This window comes from Hipposideros armiger, unplaced genomic scaffold (genome assembly GCF_001890085.2).
Source record: "Hipposideros armiger isolate ML-2016 unplaced genomic scaffold, ASM189008v1 scaffold_836, whole genome shotgun sequence".
Lineage (NCBI taxonomy): Eukaryota > Metazoa > Chordata > Mammalia > Chiroptera > Hipposideridae > Hipposideros > Hipposideros armiger.
The window spans coordinates 217,453-239,215 of NW_017732186.1; the positions used below are offsets into that span (position 1 = coordinate 217,453).

Here is a 21,763-nt window from a genome sequence, read left to right on the forward strand (position 1 = left end):
AGAAGGCATTAGGGAACCCTGGAAAGAAAGCTGTATTTGAAGTTATCACTATAAAATGTGAATTTTGGTTTAAAAATTTAGCTGAAATTCCTCATAGGATTTATACACAAAATAAATAAGGTAATGAGTATAAGGATATATCCTGATTGTTACATACATTTATCCTCAGGGAAGAATGAGAAATTATAATTCATGGGGACACCTTTAAAAACTTCACATTTTGGTAAATATAACTACAGGGGCATTTCTTGAGCTATAGAAGTTAATATTTTAATATAGTTTAGGTTTTATTGTATAATAAATGTTTTCTAGAGAAGATAGGACTAGTTATGTATGTATACATTGGCAAAACAAAAGAAATACTGGAAAAATAAATACATAACACCAATTTTTTAAACAGAAAAGGAGAAAGTACATTTAGGTTAACAGAGTATCCTTTCTAATATACAAATAATTAAGATTTAAATATTTTGTTTAAGTATTTATTAACTGAGTCCACAATATTTAGGCATTTAGTTTGATTTTTCTGGATAATTGCTTTTATTCTTATATCACTTCCTGCTTTTCTTAAGTTACCTCTTTTACTAAATTGGTATCTTGTAAAGCTTTTATTTATTGGATGGAATTTCTTGTTGGATTATCACTAATTTCTGTGGCCTTGTTTTAGGCTTAATAGTGATCTTGATTTCATAAGGAAGACTCATTAATCCTTTCAAATCATTTATTACAGAAATCTGATGATGGTTGTCCTTAATCACATAATTTACTTTATCATTAAGTTTATACATGGTAAATATAATACTTTCTGGATTTAATATTAAAATAAGATTAACCAGCATGGAAAAAAAAAAGATTAACCAGCATGGAAAACTGTATTCCAATTCTCAAAAGTACTAATCTATTTAAGGTGATAAAAGTACTTTGAATTTTTCAAGGTAAATCTTATTTAAATCAAATAAATATAAAAATGCAATGGGAAAACATAATTATAATAATCCCAAGTCTAGATTTATAAACAATGGAAAAACAAAATCCCTAAATTTTCCCAACCAAAGAAAAATTCTAAACCATGATTTCAGTCATAAAGGCAAATGTAATTTCTTTCATTAATTACTTAGATAACAATTTAATCAATTATTTTACATAAAACCATACAGTGGTAAATACATTGGTAAACTTTCTCAAGTAACATTAAATTAATACATCTGGTTTTATAAAATTTATTTCTTTATATTATTTACAGTGCTAAGTATTCCATTTTATTTTATTGATAAATGTTTGAAAATACTAGCAGAAATTAATATAATATTTAAAAATAAAGAAAAATGGGTGCTTGATAATAGTTGCCTACAAATATACAAAAAGAAGTGTTATTTTAATGGCTGCTTCCATAGAATCTGTAGCAAAATAGAGAATGATGCTTATACTTTTCAACTTTTACAGCATACATGCCTAAAGTGAAGCAATTCCAAACTATAAGACTTTAAACCTAATAATACCACCATCCATTTCATTTGGTGTTATCTGGATTCAGCCTTGGCACTATTTTCCATTACAATTTACAAATGCCTTGGCTTTTGGAAAGTATATACAAATGCTAAATCCAATATGAAGTCTCAGTGTGGAACAGCTTTGTTTTTGTGTTTAGATGCTGAATTTTTCACAAAAATGGCATACAGCAAAAAAAAAGCCATTTTATTATTTTGTTTATTATAAAGTTAAGAACAAAGTATCTCTAAGAAGTCATGGATATATACAGATGAACATATAAAGGTTATCAGCTACGGTCTGATTGCTGAATCTATACATTATGGAAAGCAAGGGGATAGGAGATTTTGAGAGAAAGTATCAATTATGGAAGTTTAAGTTATTATTTCACTAGGATGCATATAAATATAATGCTTGCAGAACATATGGTATTTAATTTGGTATAGTAATATGTGGTAATGTTTTAATAAATAATTATATTGGCTATGACCTTTTAAGTATTTTGTAACTTGTTTTAAAAACTATGGACTCATATATGCAATTGCATTATAAAATAATTGTATTTTCCCTTGTTCTTTGCTAGGCATACAACCCCTAAAAAACTTGCAAAGAGCATATGTATTATTATACAGGTGACCATCACTAAGAGAATTCTTCATTTTGTTACAGAAGCATTTTATAATGGATAAATTCCAAATAGCACCTAGTAAAAAATAAGCCAGTATCATTTATAAGAATTTTTTCAAAATTTATAGTATTATTTTGAAACTAATAATTTTATGCTATGGATATGTAAAAAAAGAATGTGGTATATATGTGTGTGTTTCAAGAGTATATGGGTACAATGAAATTCCTTTAATGTACAGATGGAAGTTTATATTGGTTTTAGTAAAGACCAGAACATAATGGTAACATGAATAACAGATAATAGCATCTGGCACTTTTAACATTTTAAGCCCTGAAATCTTTGGAGAACTGACAGTTAAATGAAACTGACAGCCCTAGTTATTTCTCAGTACTTTCCTTTTGAGATATTTTGAGTTTTTTCCAGATTCAGGAATTTTTTTCTTTTTAAGGGGGCATCTGGACAGGCTATTTCACTGAGAGAGACAGACAATATTTTCTGAAAATTACCAGCCAAATTAAGCAACTGTTGTGCATATGAGCTAGATAACAATGAGTTGGAAATAATCGCTCAATTTCTGGTTGCGTGTGTATATGTGTGTGTGAGTGTCATGGGGAGTGGCCTGTGGCGAGGTAGTAGAGGTGGCAATGGGAAGGATGGGGGTATGGAAGCAGGAGCAAACCACAATCCCGTCTTCAATATATCACCTGGGCCACGTGCAGCCATCCCAGGTAAATCTCATTGGAAATGACAGGCATGGACAAGTCCCTGTAACTGGTTGTGCGGTCACATCCTGTAGATCTAGGTCATGCCATCCTGGTAAGCATTGTAGATCACTGTTGCCTCCACTACACCCTGCCACATACCATTTCTTCATTATTCTCTTTATTTCTTTCCTTTCTAACTTTTCTCAATATCCCTTACTCGTCTCCATTTTTTGGTGTTTTTTTTTTTTTTCTTTTGCTTTAGTGTCTCATTTTACAATGCGTGGTATTTCTCGCTTCAGGGAAGCCCAGGCTCATTACTTTAATTTCCACATGACCAAGAACCAACAACTTTACCTCCNACTTTTCTCAATATCCCTTACTCGTCTCCATTTTTTCGTTTTTTTTTTTTTTTTTTTTTACTTTTCCTTCTCTCTGTTTTGTCCCTTCTCTTTTTTCCTCGCTTCAGGGAAGCCCAGGCTCATTACTTTAATTTCCACATGACCAAGAACCAACAACTTTACCTCCACAAGCCTTAATTTTCTCCTCTAAAAACTTTGATGATAATCCTGCTTCTCAGGATTGTTAAGATAATGAGACACTGAGTATAAAGATCCTTTATTCTTACTGAACGTGGTATCCTTCTGTTACCTTTGCAACAAGGACATTGAATACAATCTACTTTTTCAAAATATACCTGTCAAGTATCACATTTCTCATTTTTAAGATTTAGAACAGAATGTGGAAAATATTCTCTATTAGTAGTTACCTTGGCATGAATGAAGGAACAAAGAACAAAAGGTGAGAAACTGTACTTAGGAGTTACAGTGATTCAGAAGCACTCTTGTGTGTGCCCCCATTGGCTATAGCTTCCCAGCAATGAGTCACCCATGTTCAGATAACTGTGACAATAAGAACTAAATTTAAAAAATATTTTGTCAACTCAAACCTGGGGCAAAGTGCTTGCACTTTGACTCCAAGAACTCACTTAGCCTCTCCAAATTCTTCTTTGTTATTTTTAATGACATTGAATTCCCAGTTTCTAAATTCCAGATTTCAGGATACTTAGATTTCAAATTGTAGCAGTAAAATTCTGTGTATTATCAGACCTGAAGTAAGTAAGCCATTCTGAAAAGAGTGGAAATCTAATCTAAACAAATCCATTTTTTTTTCCCTCATGAACTTGCTGGGAAATACAACACAGTCACAGGTATATAAGCATTAGATAAAAACACACACCAGTTGAATCCATAAGCTGCCGAGGTGAATCCAGATGATTTTTTGGAATTATGCAAAAAAATAAAAGTTTGTTATGAGACCTCATTTTCTGGCTGAGTGATAAGAAGTGTGGCCAAGGAGGTCCCTGAGGTACTAACTAGACCCCCAAATGTGAGAAGTCTCTCAGAATATAAAAGGTGCAATGTTGACATTGCTGCTGAGAGCACAAAATTATAACAAGTGCCAAACAACACAAGACCCTAAATGGAAATGAGAGCTCACTTATTGCAAATTTGCTTCATTATGACTCAGAACTGGATCTGTATGTCTGATACTGTGTACGAATAGAAAGGAGATTTCTAGTGAACACTGAACATGGCCCATTTATAGCAGTCAAAAGGATGAGGACAGAAAATCTGGGTCCCACCCTGCACATGACCTTGAGATACTCTCAAACATGGTGGGTTTTATCCTAGTAGGATTCATCCAAGAATAAGGACGCAGTTGTGCTTACCTTGTAAAGCACTGTCCTTCATGTGATATATGACTTTTACAAAACCTTATGAACAGATCTTGTAACTAGGACTAGGTTCCCTTTTAGTGGTGTGGGGTGGGATATGCCATAATCCTATCAGCAATCGACTGGCTGAAGACTAAGCAGTCTTGTGAATTGGAGGGTAAAACCTCACCTTTTCTAAAGCCGACTTGTACAGAATGGGACTGAATCAACAATTTTGATCTCATCGTGATTGTGCTTGATCAGTTAATGTGAATATCAACAGATTTCTAGATTATAAAAATAGATGGAAGCCAGGTATAACTTCTATTCTTTTGCACAAGCCTGAAATGGTGGAGGGGTGGAGTGGAGGAAAGGAATATATGTTTGTCATTCTGTCGTCATTACTTACGGTAAAGCAGCTTGTTATACTTTGCAAGTGTCAGTTTCATATTTATTAAAGTCAAACATATTTTAAGAAACTGTTCTAAAAATTATTATGATAGATTAGGTAAGACCATCCCTCAATATTTTAGGTGAATTTTAAAAAGCCAAGCAGAATAAAGTGATTAAGGTCAATATGACAGAATCTAATCAGAAAGTGCTATTGTATAAATTTCCCTCTCTCTTTTCTGTGATGGTATGTGTGGTGATGACCCAAAGCCTGCCTTGGGTCCTTGGGCAGCGGTGCTCCTCCAGGAACCCATTCTCAATCATGCAGCATAGAGTTGCCCATTCCTTCCTTTCTATGATTTTTTGTGCCTGCTCTTGCTACTCCAGTAATCAGTGTATTTGGCTATGCGTCAGTCCTCCTACCAGATTCTGAGCACACATGTGGTAAAAGCGTGTCCTATTTGGTATTGCATCCTCAGAACCTATCTTACTGCCTGGACATAGAGATGCCAGTGAAAGTGTGCTCAGGGAAGGAAGGAAGGAAAGAAGGGAGGGAGGGAGGGAAAACTGGAAGCAATCCAATAGTGCAATCACTACTGGTTATGTCAACTTATGCTCTGAGATGTTAAAGCATATGCTAAAATCAAATTAGTCTTCCCCCAAAAGTCTCTGAACTTCAAAAAGTTGAAAAAGGTGGTGCACACTTCCAAAGAGAATGGCTATTTCAGTTCTTTAAACATGTAAACTGGCAAGTATCAATAACTTGCCTGACAAACAGCAAAACAGAATCGCTTATTATAATAATTAGGGTCATGTTTGCAATGATATAGAGTCTAAACCACAGAGGGTTCAAGTCATGAATTCTTTTGAAAGACACTAAGTCATGCTAATCAGGCCAAGCCAGGTGTCTCAAACTATGGAGATGAAGGCTACATGAACTTCTGCACAGTCACATCTGGCTTTCAAAGCTGAAACCACCTTCAAGATAATCAAACTCACAAATGCATGTCCTTAACTTTGGCATTGATACAACTCAGACATCCAACATTCATGATCCAATACCTCAGATAATGACTCTATAGAGTCATCCCTCAGTATCTGCAGGGGATTGGTTCCAGGACCCTCTACAGATACCAAAATCCATGGATGCATAAGTCCCTTATATAAAATGGCATAGTATTTGCACATACTCTACACACATCCTCCTGTACATTTTAAATCATCTCTAGATAACTTATAATACCTAACACAATGTAAATAATATATAAATAGTTTTTATACTGTATTGTTTAGAGAATAATGACAAGGAAAAAAGTCTACATGTTCAGTACAGACACTGTTGTAAGTTTAACATGTCAGCAACAATGTAACTTTTTTCTGAATATTTTCTAGTCCCAGGTGGTTGAATCTGCAGATGCGGAACGCGTGGATAAGGAAGGCCAACTGTACACAGTTATGCTAACACAGTGCCTTCAGAAAACCAAGGAAATGAATTTGACATGATTCTTATTTGTCTCTGAATTGATTTCATTTTCTATCTTCTGGTGCAGAAAGAGATCATAAGTTGGCATTTCAGTGTTAAGTGATACATTGCCTCTTACATGCTACTATATCTAAAGGGATATATAATATAATCTCTTGTGCGGTGCATACAACTGCAGTCATAATAGGGATAAAATTCACTATAATGACATGTCATTTTAGGCAAGTGACAGGAAAAGTTGGATTCATTCATAAATCTCTTCTGATACAGAAAATTATCACTTTACCAAAATTTAAAACAAGGTACAGAATGATGTATTATCTAAACAGGAATGTGAAAAATAATTTAGGAGGAAAAAGCTAATTATACTCTCCAATCATGCTCTGTCTTAAACTTATTGACATATTGAAACAATACCTCTTTCTCCTCCTCTGTCTTCCCATGAGTTTTGCTATAGTTGATAGGAGTATCCCAGCCCTCTTGATCACAGAGGGCCTGATAGAATGCTGCATTGACCAAAATGCTGCTTGTTTTGAATGGGGAAGAGGAAGGAGTTGGAATAGAAGTGTTAGAGGAAGTTAGGGATGTGGCTTTGTCCAGGATTCGATTTTTTTTCATGCTTAAGTCCAATGTGCCATTTTCATCCACTTCTATCTCGGCTCCCTGGTATACAATAGGAAACAGAAAAACATTTAAACAGTTTGCAGTTATGGCCTAGCCATGTGGGGCTTTTAAGGGATAATTTTAAATGCAAGCTTTTTCGTAAGTATATCTGATTTTAAATGTAGCTCTCTGATTTGCTGTGGCTAATGTCCAATTCTTAGGTAGACTTTTAAGAGCAGCCCCATTAGTGAGCTTCATGTTTCTAGGTTTAAACAAAGTAAGTCTAATATAAATAAGATGTTCCAAGCATTAAATGTATTGGCTAAACCTGTTACACATATTTTTAAGTTTAGCTTTAAATCTTCTTTGCTAGTTTGCAGAATTATCACTCCCGATTCATCATTTACAGCATTAATACTTGAGCTTATAAAAAGGCACAACACTACTTTCCCTCCCCCCTAATCACAATATTACTCTAACATGAGAAATATGCAAAAATAAACAGCTGGAAGAGAAATTTCATTGGAATATTAGATCAATAGGAAAGTAGCATTTTACCCTGGGTTATCTGAACCAGAATAGCTTTGTTGAATTGTGGGTGGCAGGTTGGGAAGGCAGACATGCAAACCATAATTCACTCTGGGGGCCTTTAGGTAGCAACTGCCCTAATAACTGCTCAGAGTTTAAGTTGTACAGTAAAAACTTTAGAATAAAGATGATTATTTTCTAGATACTTAGTGTGAGGCTTAAAACGAATTCTCCTCACATTGCTTTTTGGGATACTTTTGGCTAAGCTTTTCATTGTTGTTGTTTTTTAGGTTTATGTCCCAACAAACTGCCCATGTGCTCTGGATATTTCACAACGTACATGCGATAGGATGGCTTCTATGGCATCATCATAAATTGCGAACATTGCCAGAGAACAATTCTTAGAATTTGGGCAGAACACGCTTGTCATTTTCCTAAGTGGGTCAAATGAATACCTTTCTGGCATTTTCACCATCATCCATCAATTTTCATTTAACTTCTGGACACCTTCTCTACTCTTTTTCCTTTTGGCTGGCAAAGCAGGAGTCTTCTTTGGATGTGTTAGCATGTGGAACCAGTTACTTGCCCGGGGATTTATTGTAACTATCCCTTTACACTGTGCCCACACCTCCCTACCACCCCCAATCCTTGCCCAACAGCTACCATTGAGGTGTGGCCCACAGTCTGGGCTCAGTGCTTACTCACTGCTTGCTCCTGATTTAGAAAATAAAAGCACCTCTTCTGTTTGCTTGCTTTACCTGCAAAGTTCCTATTTTCAATCTCTTAGCCTATGAGATAGATATGCTTTATTATATTTGTGGGAGGTAAATATACTTCTAATATGTTTGTACTAAGATGCTTTGGCCATATCTTTCTGTCCTTTTTAGTAAATAGTTTAATCTCCTGTGATAGTTTTAAGCCCTAAATTTGACAGTACAGCTTATCCAGGATAATAACTTAGTAACCACAACATCTCATGCCATCTGTATAAAATCAAATACATTTTTATACCAGCATTAATAAACCTTAGTTACAAAAATCCAAGATATTAACCATATCAATGCCATGTGCTCTCTCTATGATATAATAATGTATTCTGCCATAAGCATATCAAAACAATTATTGGCTTCATAGCTGACATATAACTGAAGCAATGAAATAGAGCTATAGTAATCAAGTTTAATAACCAATGTAAAGTAAATTGCTAAATACTGTAGTTGCTGACGTTTAAAAAAAAAAAAACTTGGGTTAAGACTGCACAACCAACATGCACATAAAATTCCAGACCTCTGTGACAGATGGCTTAGGAAAAAGAAGCCATGTGACTGGGCTGCAGAGTTTTATAGTACAAAACCCATAAATAGTGCTGATTTGATCTCGCTGAAAAAAATATCAATGATTCCAAGGCGACACTAATATATATTTTAGTTTTTACAGAAAAAATTCCAAATAGTAAATTAAAAAAAAAATTGGGGTTGTTATAATTATACATTTTGAGTAATCATGTGCTGGTTGAAAAAAAAAATCACTCCTAATGTTTAAAAGAGGAGCTTTTCTACAGCCTGGGCCTAAGCCGGCTGCTCAGAGCACCTGACTTGACTGGAAAGAGCCGGGCAAGCACGTTTGGGTAGCAGGGTACAGATGGGCTTTAAGTGAGCGCACAGATGCATTCAACAATTACACACAGCACCAGAAAAGGGTCCCTTTCTGCCCGTAGATGGGTGGATCACACGTTTACTGTATAGATTTTTATTCAGTGCAGTATCAATAGAATCACTTGTCTCTGTGCTAGAAACTCCAAATGGCAGGACAAGGAGAGGGTATGGGGGAGGCCGCAGGAGCAGGCAGCAATAGCTCTACAGCTGACACGGAGCCCTGCCCCTCAAGACTTTTAGTATTCTAATTTCTCAGAGTGCTATTTGGGATCCTTATTTTATTTATTTAAATTAAATTTTTAAGTTTTTTTTGAGTGTAGGCAAAGGTCTAATACTATTCATGTACTTTCCAATTTATGAGCATATCAAAGACCATTTATTTCACTCATTTTCAAGCTTCAGGTGATACCTATGATTTATTTACGCATTAAGTTGTTGAGAAAGCACTTAATATTTTCAAGCTACTATATTTTGGGAAAAAGAAAATGGAGAAACTATGTTGTTCCTGCCTTCAATGAGCTTATTTCATGCATATAAGATTTGTAGTGAAAGGTAATTTAATAAATATGTTATAAATTATTGTTTAACTGAAAATTGAGATAATTATTCATTATAATCCTTATCTGTACTATAAAATAAGAAGTGTCTCAGTTGTCTATTGACAAAGAAATAATTACTGAAATTATGCTACATCTATTTAATGGCACATTATGTGACCACTAAAATAATTATGAGGACTTTGTAGCAACATGGAAAAGACATATCACTGAAAACAGAAAACAACCTGGCATTCCTGCTATGCTTACAAGTAGGAAAAATAGATAGAAATTTGTTTCCTGAAGAAGAACAAAGAGGAAAATACAGAAATTATTGTACTTATATTTGGAGAATAGGCTTGTGGCTATTTTCCTCCAATATTTTCTAGGCAAATGATGATATTACATTGTTTCAACAACTAAAAATTTTATCATACATTCAAAGATGGTGATGAAGTTAAAAGAAAAGCAAATTTATAATTTTTATTTTAAATGTTCTGATTATGAAAATTATTACTTTTCAAAATATTGATAGAATAAGAGAGCATTATTTTCCTTTTTTGGCAAGTTTTCTATTAATACAAGATAGGTCACCCACCACATTTTCTTTTATGGCTTTGCTAAAAGGACGTGCAAAATGAAGTGTCCCTCAGACTAGGTTTCCGCTGTAATTAACCCTGGTTTTCAGCTCTCCACTCGTTTGTTCATTCTTGCTTCAGGGTATTTGTTTGGGGAGCATCTTTCCAGGATTGAAAGCTATCTGAAATATGTTTTCAAAGCAGGAAGGGTATTAACAATAAAGAAATAAAATGAAAATAGCTAATTGTTACTAAATAGTAATTGAGTATAAAAACTATTAAATTAAGAATATAAACTTGTGAAATGTACTCAGTGTAAATAGAATGGAATTCAGAGGAGAAATGTCTGTCATGAGGTATAAAATTAAAATGAAATTTCCCAAAAATCTGTGTCTGGGACTTGGAATCATAGTCAGTGAAAACTTTTGGGTGGGCCAGCAGTCTGTATACCACATAATGACAAGATCTTTAAGAAGATATAAACAGGCATGAATTCAAATTTCAGCTCCAGAAATTTTAGTTGTGCCACTAGGAGAATGTTATTTAATATCTCTGTACTACTGTTTCTTCACCTGCAAAATGAGATATCTTAATATCTGCTTCACAGAGTTTCTATTGACTAGAAGAACTAAAAGGGATTAATGTGGGCAAAGTGCTTATCTACAGTGCCTAGTACATAGTAGGTATGCAATAAATGACAACTAATAATAATAATTTGATTGAGTTTTTGAATACCAAAAGAGACATGTCCCTATAGTGCTATACACAGAGGTAAAGTGTCAGTTACTAAATATCTATTTTCCCTACACATGTATTAGTCAGTTCCTTGAAGTCTTTGACCTGTGTCCTTCATAACATTTCACTCATAGTATACAGTATAATCTGTCTTGATGTTAAAGTTATTGAAAATGAAGCTTTTGGATTCTAACCATCCTTAGAGCCACCAGGCTATTTCTGATATCAGGCAGCAAGAATGGCGATGTGATATCATGTTGTTTCTAGGTCTTGTTCAAGCACAAAACAGACTTTGAACTTTAAACATTTCAAGCAAGTGTCAATTTTTTGTTTTCTTTTAAGGCACACTGTGCATATGCCACTTTGTCTAAACAGGTGGGGAAAACACTAAAACAAACAACAGAATGCTTGGCAAGCAGCAGTGATTAGGATAAAGATAGACTGTGAAGTGTGTTTCTACCTCTGTTGATAAGGGTGGGAGGAAGGACAGAAAATGGGGAGTGTCTCTGACAAGTGCTGGCACAGGCTCTCAGGAGGCTGGAAGAAAGCACTCAGCAAACTCAACAAACCGAGGACGCTCACGCTATCCCTGCTGCCCATTTTGACTGAATGCTAGGATCTTATCAGTAGCAGCAGTCACCAGACTAAAAGGGGAAGCTGTGGTTTATACATGTTTTACAAAGTCATATTAATTCCAAATTAAAATGAAGGGCATTATAAAAATCTCAGAAGCAATGAAAGTACTAGAATCAAGACAGCTCATACTTCAGACAAAACTAACTTGAACTATTATGATATACACTAAGTATTGATATTACTAATTTTTTCTCCTGACTTGATTCCTCAAAGAGATGCTTAATACGCATATAGGTGATCTTTGGCAGTTTAAATGTGTTATGTAATGCCGGATTGTATTTTAACAAATAATTTCTTTAAAAATTAATGCTCAGAATATAATGGAGTTGAGTATGGGCAGTAATGGGCCACATTAACACTGATATCCTCAGCATAGTGTTGGGAAGAGGCTGATGAAGGGAGCATTTTAGTGTTAGGTAGATAGCCTCTTGAGGCCGAGAAGCTTCAGAAGGAGAACACTTTAGAATAGCCATATCATCTGTCCTTCATTGTTTTTAGTGTATACAATTCAGAGTTCTCTTGCCCCTCTAAAAATGGCCTCTGCTTCCTTTATCTATCATAAGAGTAGGAATTTTGAAAATCACAAATTCAGATCTCTTATTAAACTTGGAATCAGTTGAGAAAAAAAATCTGTTTTAGCCCCAAGTAGATATGAAGAAAAATTTGAAGTTAGCACCCTTAGGCTCAATTTTTAAAAGGTTATGCCTGTGAGACATCATGATCTGTAATTTTTTATTCTATTGGGCTCTTTAAGCTACTTCACAGAAGCTGATTATGTAAAAGAAAGGACTGGATGGAGACAGAAAGAAATTAAGAAATCAGCCTTCACTTACATTCTGATTAAATTCCCTGCAATACCACCTATGCCTCCTCGGGACATGAGGAATGTTATTTCTGAAAACCTATAGCTCTCTACCTAAAACTACCAATTCTTTTGTCCTGCTTTGTCTGTAAGCTTTAAGGCAGGGTCTGTGATGGAATCTAACTTGGGCTTGAGCAGTCCAAAACTTAAAGACCTTCTAAAGCTAAGAGTTCATCTGCCAGACGGTCTCTCTAGTAAATAAAAAATGCTCGGCTATAGAAGTGAAGAGTACGGAAAAGCTGTAGATGTCTACATCCTTTGTTCTAAGTGGGGAAATCATAGATCTACGGATTTTTTTGCTACCAGAAATAAACATACTACCAACTTGCCATGGAGGAAAAAAATCATAGTGGAAAGAGAATCAGACTAATATTCACTGTGGAGAGGAAAATTGTTTATACTTAATTCAATGTTAAGTAAAAGGCAGAGAGCAAAGTGCAACCCTGACAACAGAAATGGCCCACATTGGGCACTGTTTGATCAGAGGCCATTTTTTCAGGATTAATTATTTTGCCTTTTCTCATTTTGCTTTGCTTTTTCTTTGCTACAATAATTATTTTTTGTGGTTTTGGAATTTATGAGGTTCTCTTCTATATTTAGAAATAAGATCCAACTAGGACAGAATTCTGCAAATTGTTACAGTTGTGTGCGAATGCATGCCTAGAAGAAGGATTCTGCACAAAATGACATTGTAGGGTGCCATATTTATGCTATTTTAATAATCACTATGTCAAATGAGACAATTTTCATGGGAAAATGGTTTTTAAAACTGCCAGAACAAGAAACTCCTTCTAAAAGTCAATCTGTGCACGTTCTATCTCTTCCATCCTCATCATGACATCAATGGTTTGGCTTCTGCAGTTAAGACTTGGTTGGAAGTTTGGAGGCTGAGACCTGCAGTGGAATTGCTGTCACCCTGCGCAGGTGTATCTGCTCTATAGGACGACCCTGGCACACAGAGTGCTCCCAATAGGAACATAAAAACATAAACAGGAAATTGGTTATTTGAATGTTTGAAATGTGCAGATTTAACAGTCACTTTTCTGAAGAGAAATGTATTTTAAAAGAGAAGAACATCTATTGATAAGAGAAAATGCCCTCAAATTTCAGTCATCTTTGTTTGATTCATTTTTTGGCTTTAGCAATTAATAGAACCTGAAACATGTAAAAGTTAAAGGCAGAATTCTGAGGAACAAAAAAATCTGCACGTGCAGATGGAAAGCATTCAGCCTAGAACTATTTACTCAAATGATTTAAGTAGCACTAATCATTATAATATTGATATTTTTATTTTCATAGAAGAGTCTATACAAACAAATAGTAAAGTCATAATAAGGAAGATATTTTAGTATTTCTCCAAAAAGCTGCATATTAGAATATTCCTTTAAAAAGGAAAAATTTATTCAGGTTTTTACAAATAAATTTAAAAATAACTAAAGTTGCATTTTAAAGTACCCTAGATCATTTATTTATGTAAATAATTTTGACTGATTTCTTTGTATTTGGATAGCTTGGTATTTTCTTTATGTTTTTTAGAGGATATGTTTTTCTTTGTTTAAGAACCTTATTTGTTTAAAAATTGTTTTTCAGTGATTTTTGGCCACCAACTCTTCCTGGGGCTTACTTGGCTCAGATTTGTCCAGAAGCTAATTCTGATTCTTCTGTCAAATGCTCCATGACACTGTATTCCCGCTCTCCTGAAGGCCTGGCACAGCACAGGTGAGCATATGACCACCACAGGGATGGGGCTGCGCTTAAAGGGAAAAGGAGAACTATATCCTTTAATTGCCTGAGTCTCAGGGTTAGAGTTTAACCCAGGGCATCTTCCACTTAAAGCAGGGGTAAAATCCCTTTTCCAAATAATCCTGCACACTTTACTACAGCTGGCTTTAGCCATCTAGATGGGGAAATGATGTATTTTTTTTTAATGATGTATTTTAACTGAGCCCTTTGTGTGGCTAGGAGTTTCTGGCTCCTGCTGATGACAGGAGCAGCTCCTCCCCTCCCTCCAAGGATCTATGTGACTGTAGTGATCAATCCTCCTCCTCAAAAGGCAAGACTTGGAGGATTTCTGTTTCTTGTTTTCATCAAGTTATCATAAACATGGATATGGATTTCTTGTTGTTAGTTGGAAAGGCAAGGTTATTAGAGAAATGTGATTAACTTCAAGGGCTTCAGAAATGTGGCATCTTCATAAATTTCACAGAATTTGATTTTGGATTTGAACGCCCTTAGTTCTCAAGTCCCCCTCAACTATCTCTTATTGATTTACTATGTGTCCTTTGAGAATACTATGTCAACTTAGGCTATCTTATGTTATACAGTAGGAACATGTACAATAACAAAGTTTCATGAGTCAATTTTGCAAATGTTTTCCAAGTCACTATTTAATCCAACATTTCCCACCATCTTTGATTTGCAGACAGTGAAAAGCTTCCATTGTTCAGACCGATTTGAATGGCAATCTTCTTTTATTGTGTGCCAAACCCCTCAACAAAAAATAAGTTTGAAATCTAAAAATCTCCCCAAAGAGTCTCCGAACTCACTTCTCCCTCAACTTTGGTACACTACCTTCAATAACAGCCACTCCTTCACTCTTCCTCGAACCCTCTAAGCTCAACTCTGTCAGTCAGTGTTCCTGGGAGCCTCTTCCTAAGACAAGAAGGAGCTGTGCTTCAGGAGGGGAGCGGCGTGGTAGTGAATGTGGTTAGGAACATGAAAGGCAGTTTATTCTCACGGTTCAGTCTCTGGCCCACCCTCTGGGCTCTTGGACTGGCCTACCTTGGCATGCAGGCTCTGTGGTTTGTTGGAGAGGATGTCTGCAGCTTCCCTGCAGCGGGTGGAAAGGTTCAGGATGGCAGCAGCTGCCGCTATGTGGGTGTCTTCACTACACTGACCGTAGCTGTAAGAGCTGGCACGGCAAGGGCTCTGTGTGTGGGCGCCTGCACTAGGCAGTCGATTAGGAAATTTCCCTGGATTTGAAAAACGCTTTGCTGTTGAAAAGAGATTTGATTAGCCATTGCATGTATGTGGTTTTAGTCATTAAATTGATTTGTTTTAAAGATATAACTTCTTGCATTGAAATATGTGAAGAATAAATTAAAACATCATCCATTATCCATTGGTACATTAAATGAAGGTTATTCAGATTGGTTTTCACAGAAGTTCACAGATCAAATGATATGATTGCTGAGAAAGAATGCCTATTCTCTTAATATTTTTTGTATTTATATGACAAAAACTCCATAACTAATGTTATGGGGCAGGTGCACTGGCAGCGTTTGTGGCAAAAATTGTATATTAAAAACCACACTAACAAAAAAAAATAAACACATCAGGGACTACAGAGGCTTAAGGCTTGTACATCTACAAACTATGTATGTGTGAGAACCAGTAATTCTTGTAGAAAAAAAAATGTATTCTGTTGATATTTGTTTTCACAATAACAAGTTATATTTAGACATAAAATTGCATTTTTATTATTTGATATTCAGGTTTGTTTTGTACTTAAACCAGTAGAAGTTGTTCTTCATCTAGCTAGATGGAACTAAATAGATGGCAGAGCCTTTAATGAGCTGGAATTTTGCATATTCAGGTAGATAGAGCACGTTGAGTAAAGGATGTAGAAAATGTTCTCAAGGTGAATGGAAAGGCAATTTACTTATCAAGGCTAAGCTTCTGCTTTATGTTTCTGTCGTGGGTACCATGGCATTGATGATTGATAGAATTAAACATATTTCTCTTCACTCTGGGTGTTAGTACGCATCACTCAAGATTACGGAAGAAACACCCAAGATTTAATGTGGGATCACATAAAAGTATTTAGTTATTTATTTTGCTGTAAATATTCTTTATTTTAAATATTTGATCATTACTTTCCTTCAAACAAAATTTAAAACATTACCAAATGTTATGCCTATAATTATAAAATATGAAAATTTCACTGTTTGCATTTTTAAACCAATATTTACACTATATGAGTCTATAGATTATCCTTATTAACTAGCTTCACTTAAATTAAATACATATATATATATGTGTATATTTTGTGTATATATAATAAAACTATAAAACTATACATAAAAATGTATGAATAGATAGATACAAACCATTTTGTATGTGTGTGTGTGTGTAATTTTTTTCCCCCTTGACTCTAGCAGATTTTCAGTGTTATTAATGCTGACTGGGACCTATTTTTGGAAAGAATAGGTAAAATATCTTTTGGAGAATAATCTATTTCTCATTGATGGCCAAACTCCTTTCAAGTCTGTTTATCCACTGCTGGGTTTTACATGGCATTCTAGTTCTTTGAAAGAAGTGATCAGCGTCACAGAATGAAGCACATACTCTGTGTCCTAAGAGCACTCAGTCTAGGAAACTAGGTGTGAGATCAAAGGGATTCCATGGAATTGTAAAATGTATAAAATTCATGATCTATGGTGGATGCAAAGTGGGGAATTATTTCTCTTCTTTTCTTATGATTAAGTCATCATAATGCAGAAATCATTCCTGGATTTATTTCCAACATTCACTTTCTCTCCTTTTCATTAGAGTATTCAAGAACTCTAAACAATTTGAAGAAATGTGTTAGTAAAAACACCAAGTTTCATATGGTGTAGCATGTTTGAGTTATGAACACATTTTCTAGGTGAATGTGTTAGCATTAGAGTATTAACACATTTTAAATGTTTCTATATCAGTTCTTAAATTTATGGATAAACATCTCTACAGCCACACACAATTTTTTCTAGTAAAAAAATTGATTCATAAATGGTGAATTTCTTCTTAGACTTTTCACTTTCCCCCCTACCTTCAGCCTGAATGTGTTTGCTGATTTAAGTAATGTTTTAAGTAGATTTTCAATATTTTATCTATTAAATTTCCATAGTTTCAATACGAATTAAAATTACTTTATTATAATAGCTATTATAGTTTTCAATGTATTAATCCCAATCCCAGCCAAATGTTAGTTAAACATGTCTTTAGAATTACTATATTTAGATTCATTAATGGCACCATACTTATAGAATAATTAATGTATTAATTATTCACCATATTCAATGTAACTTCATGTAAAATCAGTAACACTGATCAATTTATCATTGTTTATTTTATTTCATTGTACAATGTATTTTCTCTCCTCTGAGCAGTAAGTAGCATATTTGAGTATATGCATTCCCCCTCAGCACATACATATACATTATGCATTTTTTCCTTGAATAAGTATTAGAATTCAAAGCTTACATTCAGAAAATGGTGGTGTTTTCTGTCCTTGAACTGTTTGTATGAGGGGGCGTTTACCAAAAACCTGGGCATCGAAGCTGGCATAATCAAATGGTACTTTTCCAAATTTCTCTTGTTCTTTTGACATCGTGGCTCTGGGAGATGTGATGGTTTGTGATCGGAAATTGAATTCAATTTGCTTCACCAAACCTGTCCTGAAGAGTTCAAAAGAAATGTGATGAAACTATGGGTGAGTGTATTAGCATCAGAATTTAAAGCAGATCAGATGTGTCATGCCTGTAGGTACCCAAAGAGACACTACATTGTGGAAAAGAGCTGTGGTCACAGCATGACAAGGCAGAGAGCTCTGCACCAGGAGTAAGAGATAGGGAGGAAGAATTTTGGGCTCTAGGTGGCTAAGGTGAGGCTTCAGTGAAAGAGAGATGTGCAGTCTTCCATCTACCTTACGTTAAGTGCCATGAGGAGCAAATATTTGATATATGTTAGCTCCTTAGAGAAAAGTGCCATATAACTATCATTAGGGCACTGACAAGGTGTGCACATTCTGCTTATCAGGACTGTTAATTAGCAGTGAAAAGTCATGACTGTAACTAGTGAAAAAAAGTCATTATATTCTGTTCAGAAGAAATGATGCTGAGCTCTGTCTGCTCTGTTCAGTTTTTTTTTGGTAAAAAGGGGCAGCATAAGCACCAGAAATTTGATTCCTAAATTGTGAGTTCTTTTTAGATTCTCACCTTCCTTGCTAACCTCAGTTTGAATGTTTTTGTTAATTCTAATAATATGTTAAATAGTATTTCAATATTTTATATATTAAATTGCCATCATTTCAGTATGAATCAAAATTACTGTATCGTAACAATCATATTTTTCAACAAAACTATCCCAATCTAAGCTAAATGTCAATGAAATATTCCTTTAAAATTATTAAATTTGGATTAAACAAGGACATCAATAAAAAAAGATGAAAAACTACCATTTGCGACAACATGGATGGATCATGACATATCATGGTAAGCATATTAAGTCAGACAGAAAACATCAAGAACCATAGGACTTCACTCACATGTGGGTAAAAAATTGAAAACAACAAAGAACAAGACAAACAAACAAAGAAACAAAAACTCAGACACAGACAATAGTTTATTGGTTACCAGAAGGTAAGGGGGTGAGGCAGAAGAAGGCAAACAGGGTCAAATATATGGTGATGGAAGGAGAATTGACTCTGGGTGGTGAGCACACAATATGATATATAGGTGATGTATTATAGAAATGTACACCTGAAACCTATATAATTTTACTAATCAATTTCACCCCAATAAATTTAATATGACAAAACTTAAAAACCCTCACAAAGGCATCATATTTGTATAGTGCCAATTACAGCCAAGGAGAACACAAATGTTGTGCTGTGGTCTAATGGCAAACCAACATAAACAAATATACCTTTGAGAATTAAACAGTAACAAAAAATACATATTGTGTGTGTTTTATATTCTAACAAATCAAGCCCGACTCATCAGAATGTCAAAATTTTGATGTTTTTTTTTGGCTTTGGTAAAAATTTTTTTAGCTGAAACAAAAATATTTGAGTGATTAGTTGATCTTGTTATTATATATATATAACTTGGTCAATACTACTAATGTTGCATATGTGTTTCAGTCTAAACCAATATTTATATTCTAAGAAATATGCAAAATAAAACTTAATGTTATTTCTATATTTGATAAATAATCTACTTATGGAGAAACTAGAGCATACAGTAATACTAAGAATCTTGTTATAAGATTTAGAATTGCTAGCTATTCAGTAATTCACATGCTTCACTTTCCATATAGTCTTCACTCATATGATTTGAATGCCAATTTTGATTCTTAATTAAGTATATAGATGCAAATATTAAGGAAAGTCATATCACAAAAGTATTCCTACTATTTTGCATTTCAGTGTGCAGTAACAACAATGAAGATCTGGTCATCTGATTTAATCCTGAAATCACTTTTTTCACATACATTATTTTTATATTAATAAATGTATAACTTGATATTAAGTGGTATCATACATAGTTTATTATTTAGCTATAAGTGAGGTCTTCCAAGCTACTATATATTGTGAACATCTCAGACCAACAGGAAATATTTTACCAATAAGTTATCAACTCATGGAATAAATTTTTGTTTTAAAGAAACTATATGTATAGGTGGAACAGAAGGATGAATAAATAACATCATATAGTTTGAGTAGGTATGGGTGATTTATGATGGCATTACTCTGGGCAGAAAGGTTAAGTCAATCATAAGGAAATGTTTACCTGACCAGTGGGATGGGTTTTATTTATTGATGCAGAATTTTGATTAATATATGTTATCATATACTTTATTTCTTTTAGATTCATCCACATTACGTTGCCTTTGCATACAGATTAATTTCAAGTGAAACTTCCGGAGAGTCTAGAAGTTCCATTAAGTGACAGTTTGATCAACTGGACCAGCCTCTCGAGTAAATTGGTAGCTGAGAATGAAGATCAGGCATCTGAGGAGTGACAGAGCCATTGTGTAGGAGCATGGCATGAATAGAGTATCAGGGACATCATGGAAGGGTCATACCTGTGAACCTCGTCAAGACACTGCCCGGTTTGGGGAGAATCAAGCTGACTTTTGTCTTGGGACATTGCCAATTTTTCAGCTGCAGCAATTGGACAACCAGAAAGACTGTTTTAAAAAAAAGTGGGAGGACTTGAGTTAAAAAGATGATTTGCTTTGGCACGTACCTTACAACATACTTGGTACACACTAAATGTTAATTCATGTTAATAGTTCTCTTAGCACCATTCTCATACCAAAAGATCCCAAAGGGTCTTGTAAACTGTAGTGTCAACATCTGTCCCTCAACCCCATCTCAGAGATGATAGATAACAAACTCATTTTTTAATCAAAATATTATGTAAGGGAGAAATAATTAAATTATTCTGAAACTTCATAATATTTTAGGTGGAATGTGCTTACTCCAATTGCAATGTGTCAAACTATAAATGTCAGCATGATAGTTCCATGATTTACCTAAGGATGTTTAGCAAAATGGTAGTGACTTAGTTTGATATCATAGTTTAAATTGAAAGAATAGAATATGAAGGTTTCTGGCAATATGCTTATAAATCAAATAGTATCTCAAGACCATATAATATATACATGATATAAGATACACATAAAACAATAAGCATTTCACCAAAAATATTTATATATGCACAATACTTTGATATATAAATGCACACTTCTGTTTTTAGTTGTGATCTCAATGAGATGACTCTCAAAGAAATGAAATAATTTTCACTTTTGTCCTGGTTTACACAGTATATTGAAACCATTTTGGTACCTTTTAAATGCTTATTGGATGGGATTCAAGATAACCTATAAGCAACTCTTTTCAATGTCTAAACAGCTATGGTGATGGTCCATAGCAAAAGAGAACATGTTCTACTTGTATGATGATATGAATGCATTACCCTAGTCTTCAAATGTAACATTTTTTTTGTTAGCATAATTGGTTGCTAAATGAAAATTTCTAGGAAAGTAAATAATGTGGTCATTTTTTTTTTTACTCTGACAAATGCTTATGTATTTCAAGTGGTAAGGTATTTGATAATGATCCAGTAATTTTGAAAACACATTGTTAGTTCCTCATTTTCTTGGTGGAAATTTTCTCTCACTTGTTTTTGTAATGAACAAGATTATAAACTCATCACAATTACCTCCTGTGGGTGTTGCGGTTGCTGTTCACATGCCCTCTTCCTGTGCATCCTGGAGTGGGACACTTGAGCACATTTTCATGCATGGCAAGAACTAAGCACAAAATATCACATAAAAGGAAAAAACAATATACCATAAATACATAACACACTAATAAATCGATTTTTCAACTTTGCACTCAAATTTAGTTACATAATCCATGTTCCCTCCCCATAATCATTCGAGTTGAAATAAA

The 21,763-nt window shown here is 34.4% G+C and overlaps 1 protein-coding gene across 7 annotated transcripts in view; it reads right to left on the reverse strand.

Moving 5' to 3' along the window:
- ST18 (ST18 C2H2C-type zinc finger transcription factor) overlaps nt 1-21,763 on the reverse strand; it is a 348,100-nt gene that overhangs the window by 30,472 nt on the left and 295,865 nt on the right. For all 7 annotated transcript variants that reach the window (XM_019629297.1, XM_019629298.1, XM_019629295.1 and 4 more), the window contains 5 exons: nt 21,531-21,621; nt 20,389-20,493; nt 17,785-17,978; nt 15,322-15,533; nt 6,825-7,070 (listed from right to left, as the gene is read on the reverse strand). In XM_019629297.1, coding sequence (XP_019484842.1) covers nt 6,825-7,070; nt 15,322-15,533; nt 17,785-17,978; nt 20,389-20,493; nt 21,531-21,621 — 848 coding nt within the window. The remainder of the gene's footprint in view (nt 1-6,824; nt 7,071-15,321; nt 15,534-17,784; nt 17,979-20,388; nt 20,494-21,530; nt 21,622-21,763) is intronic.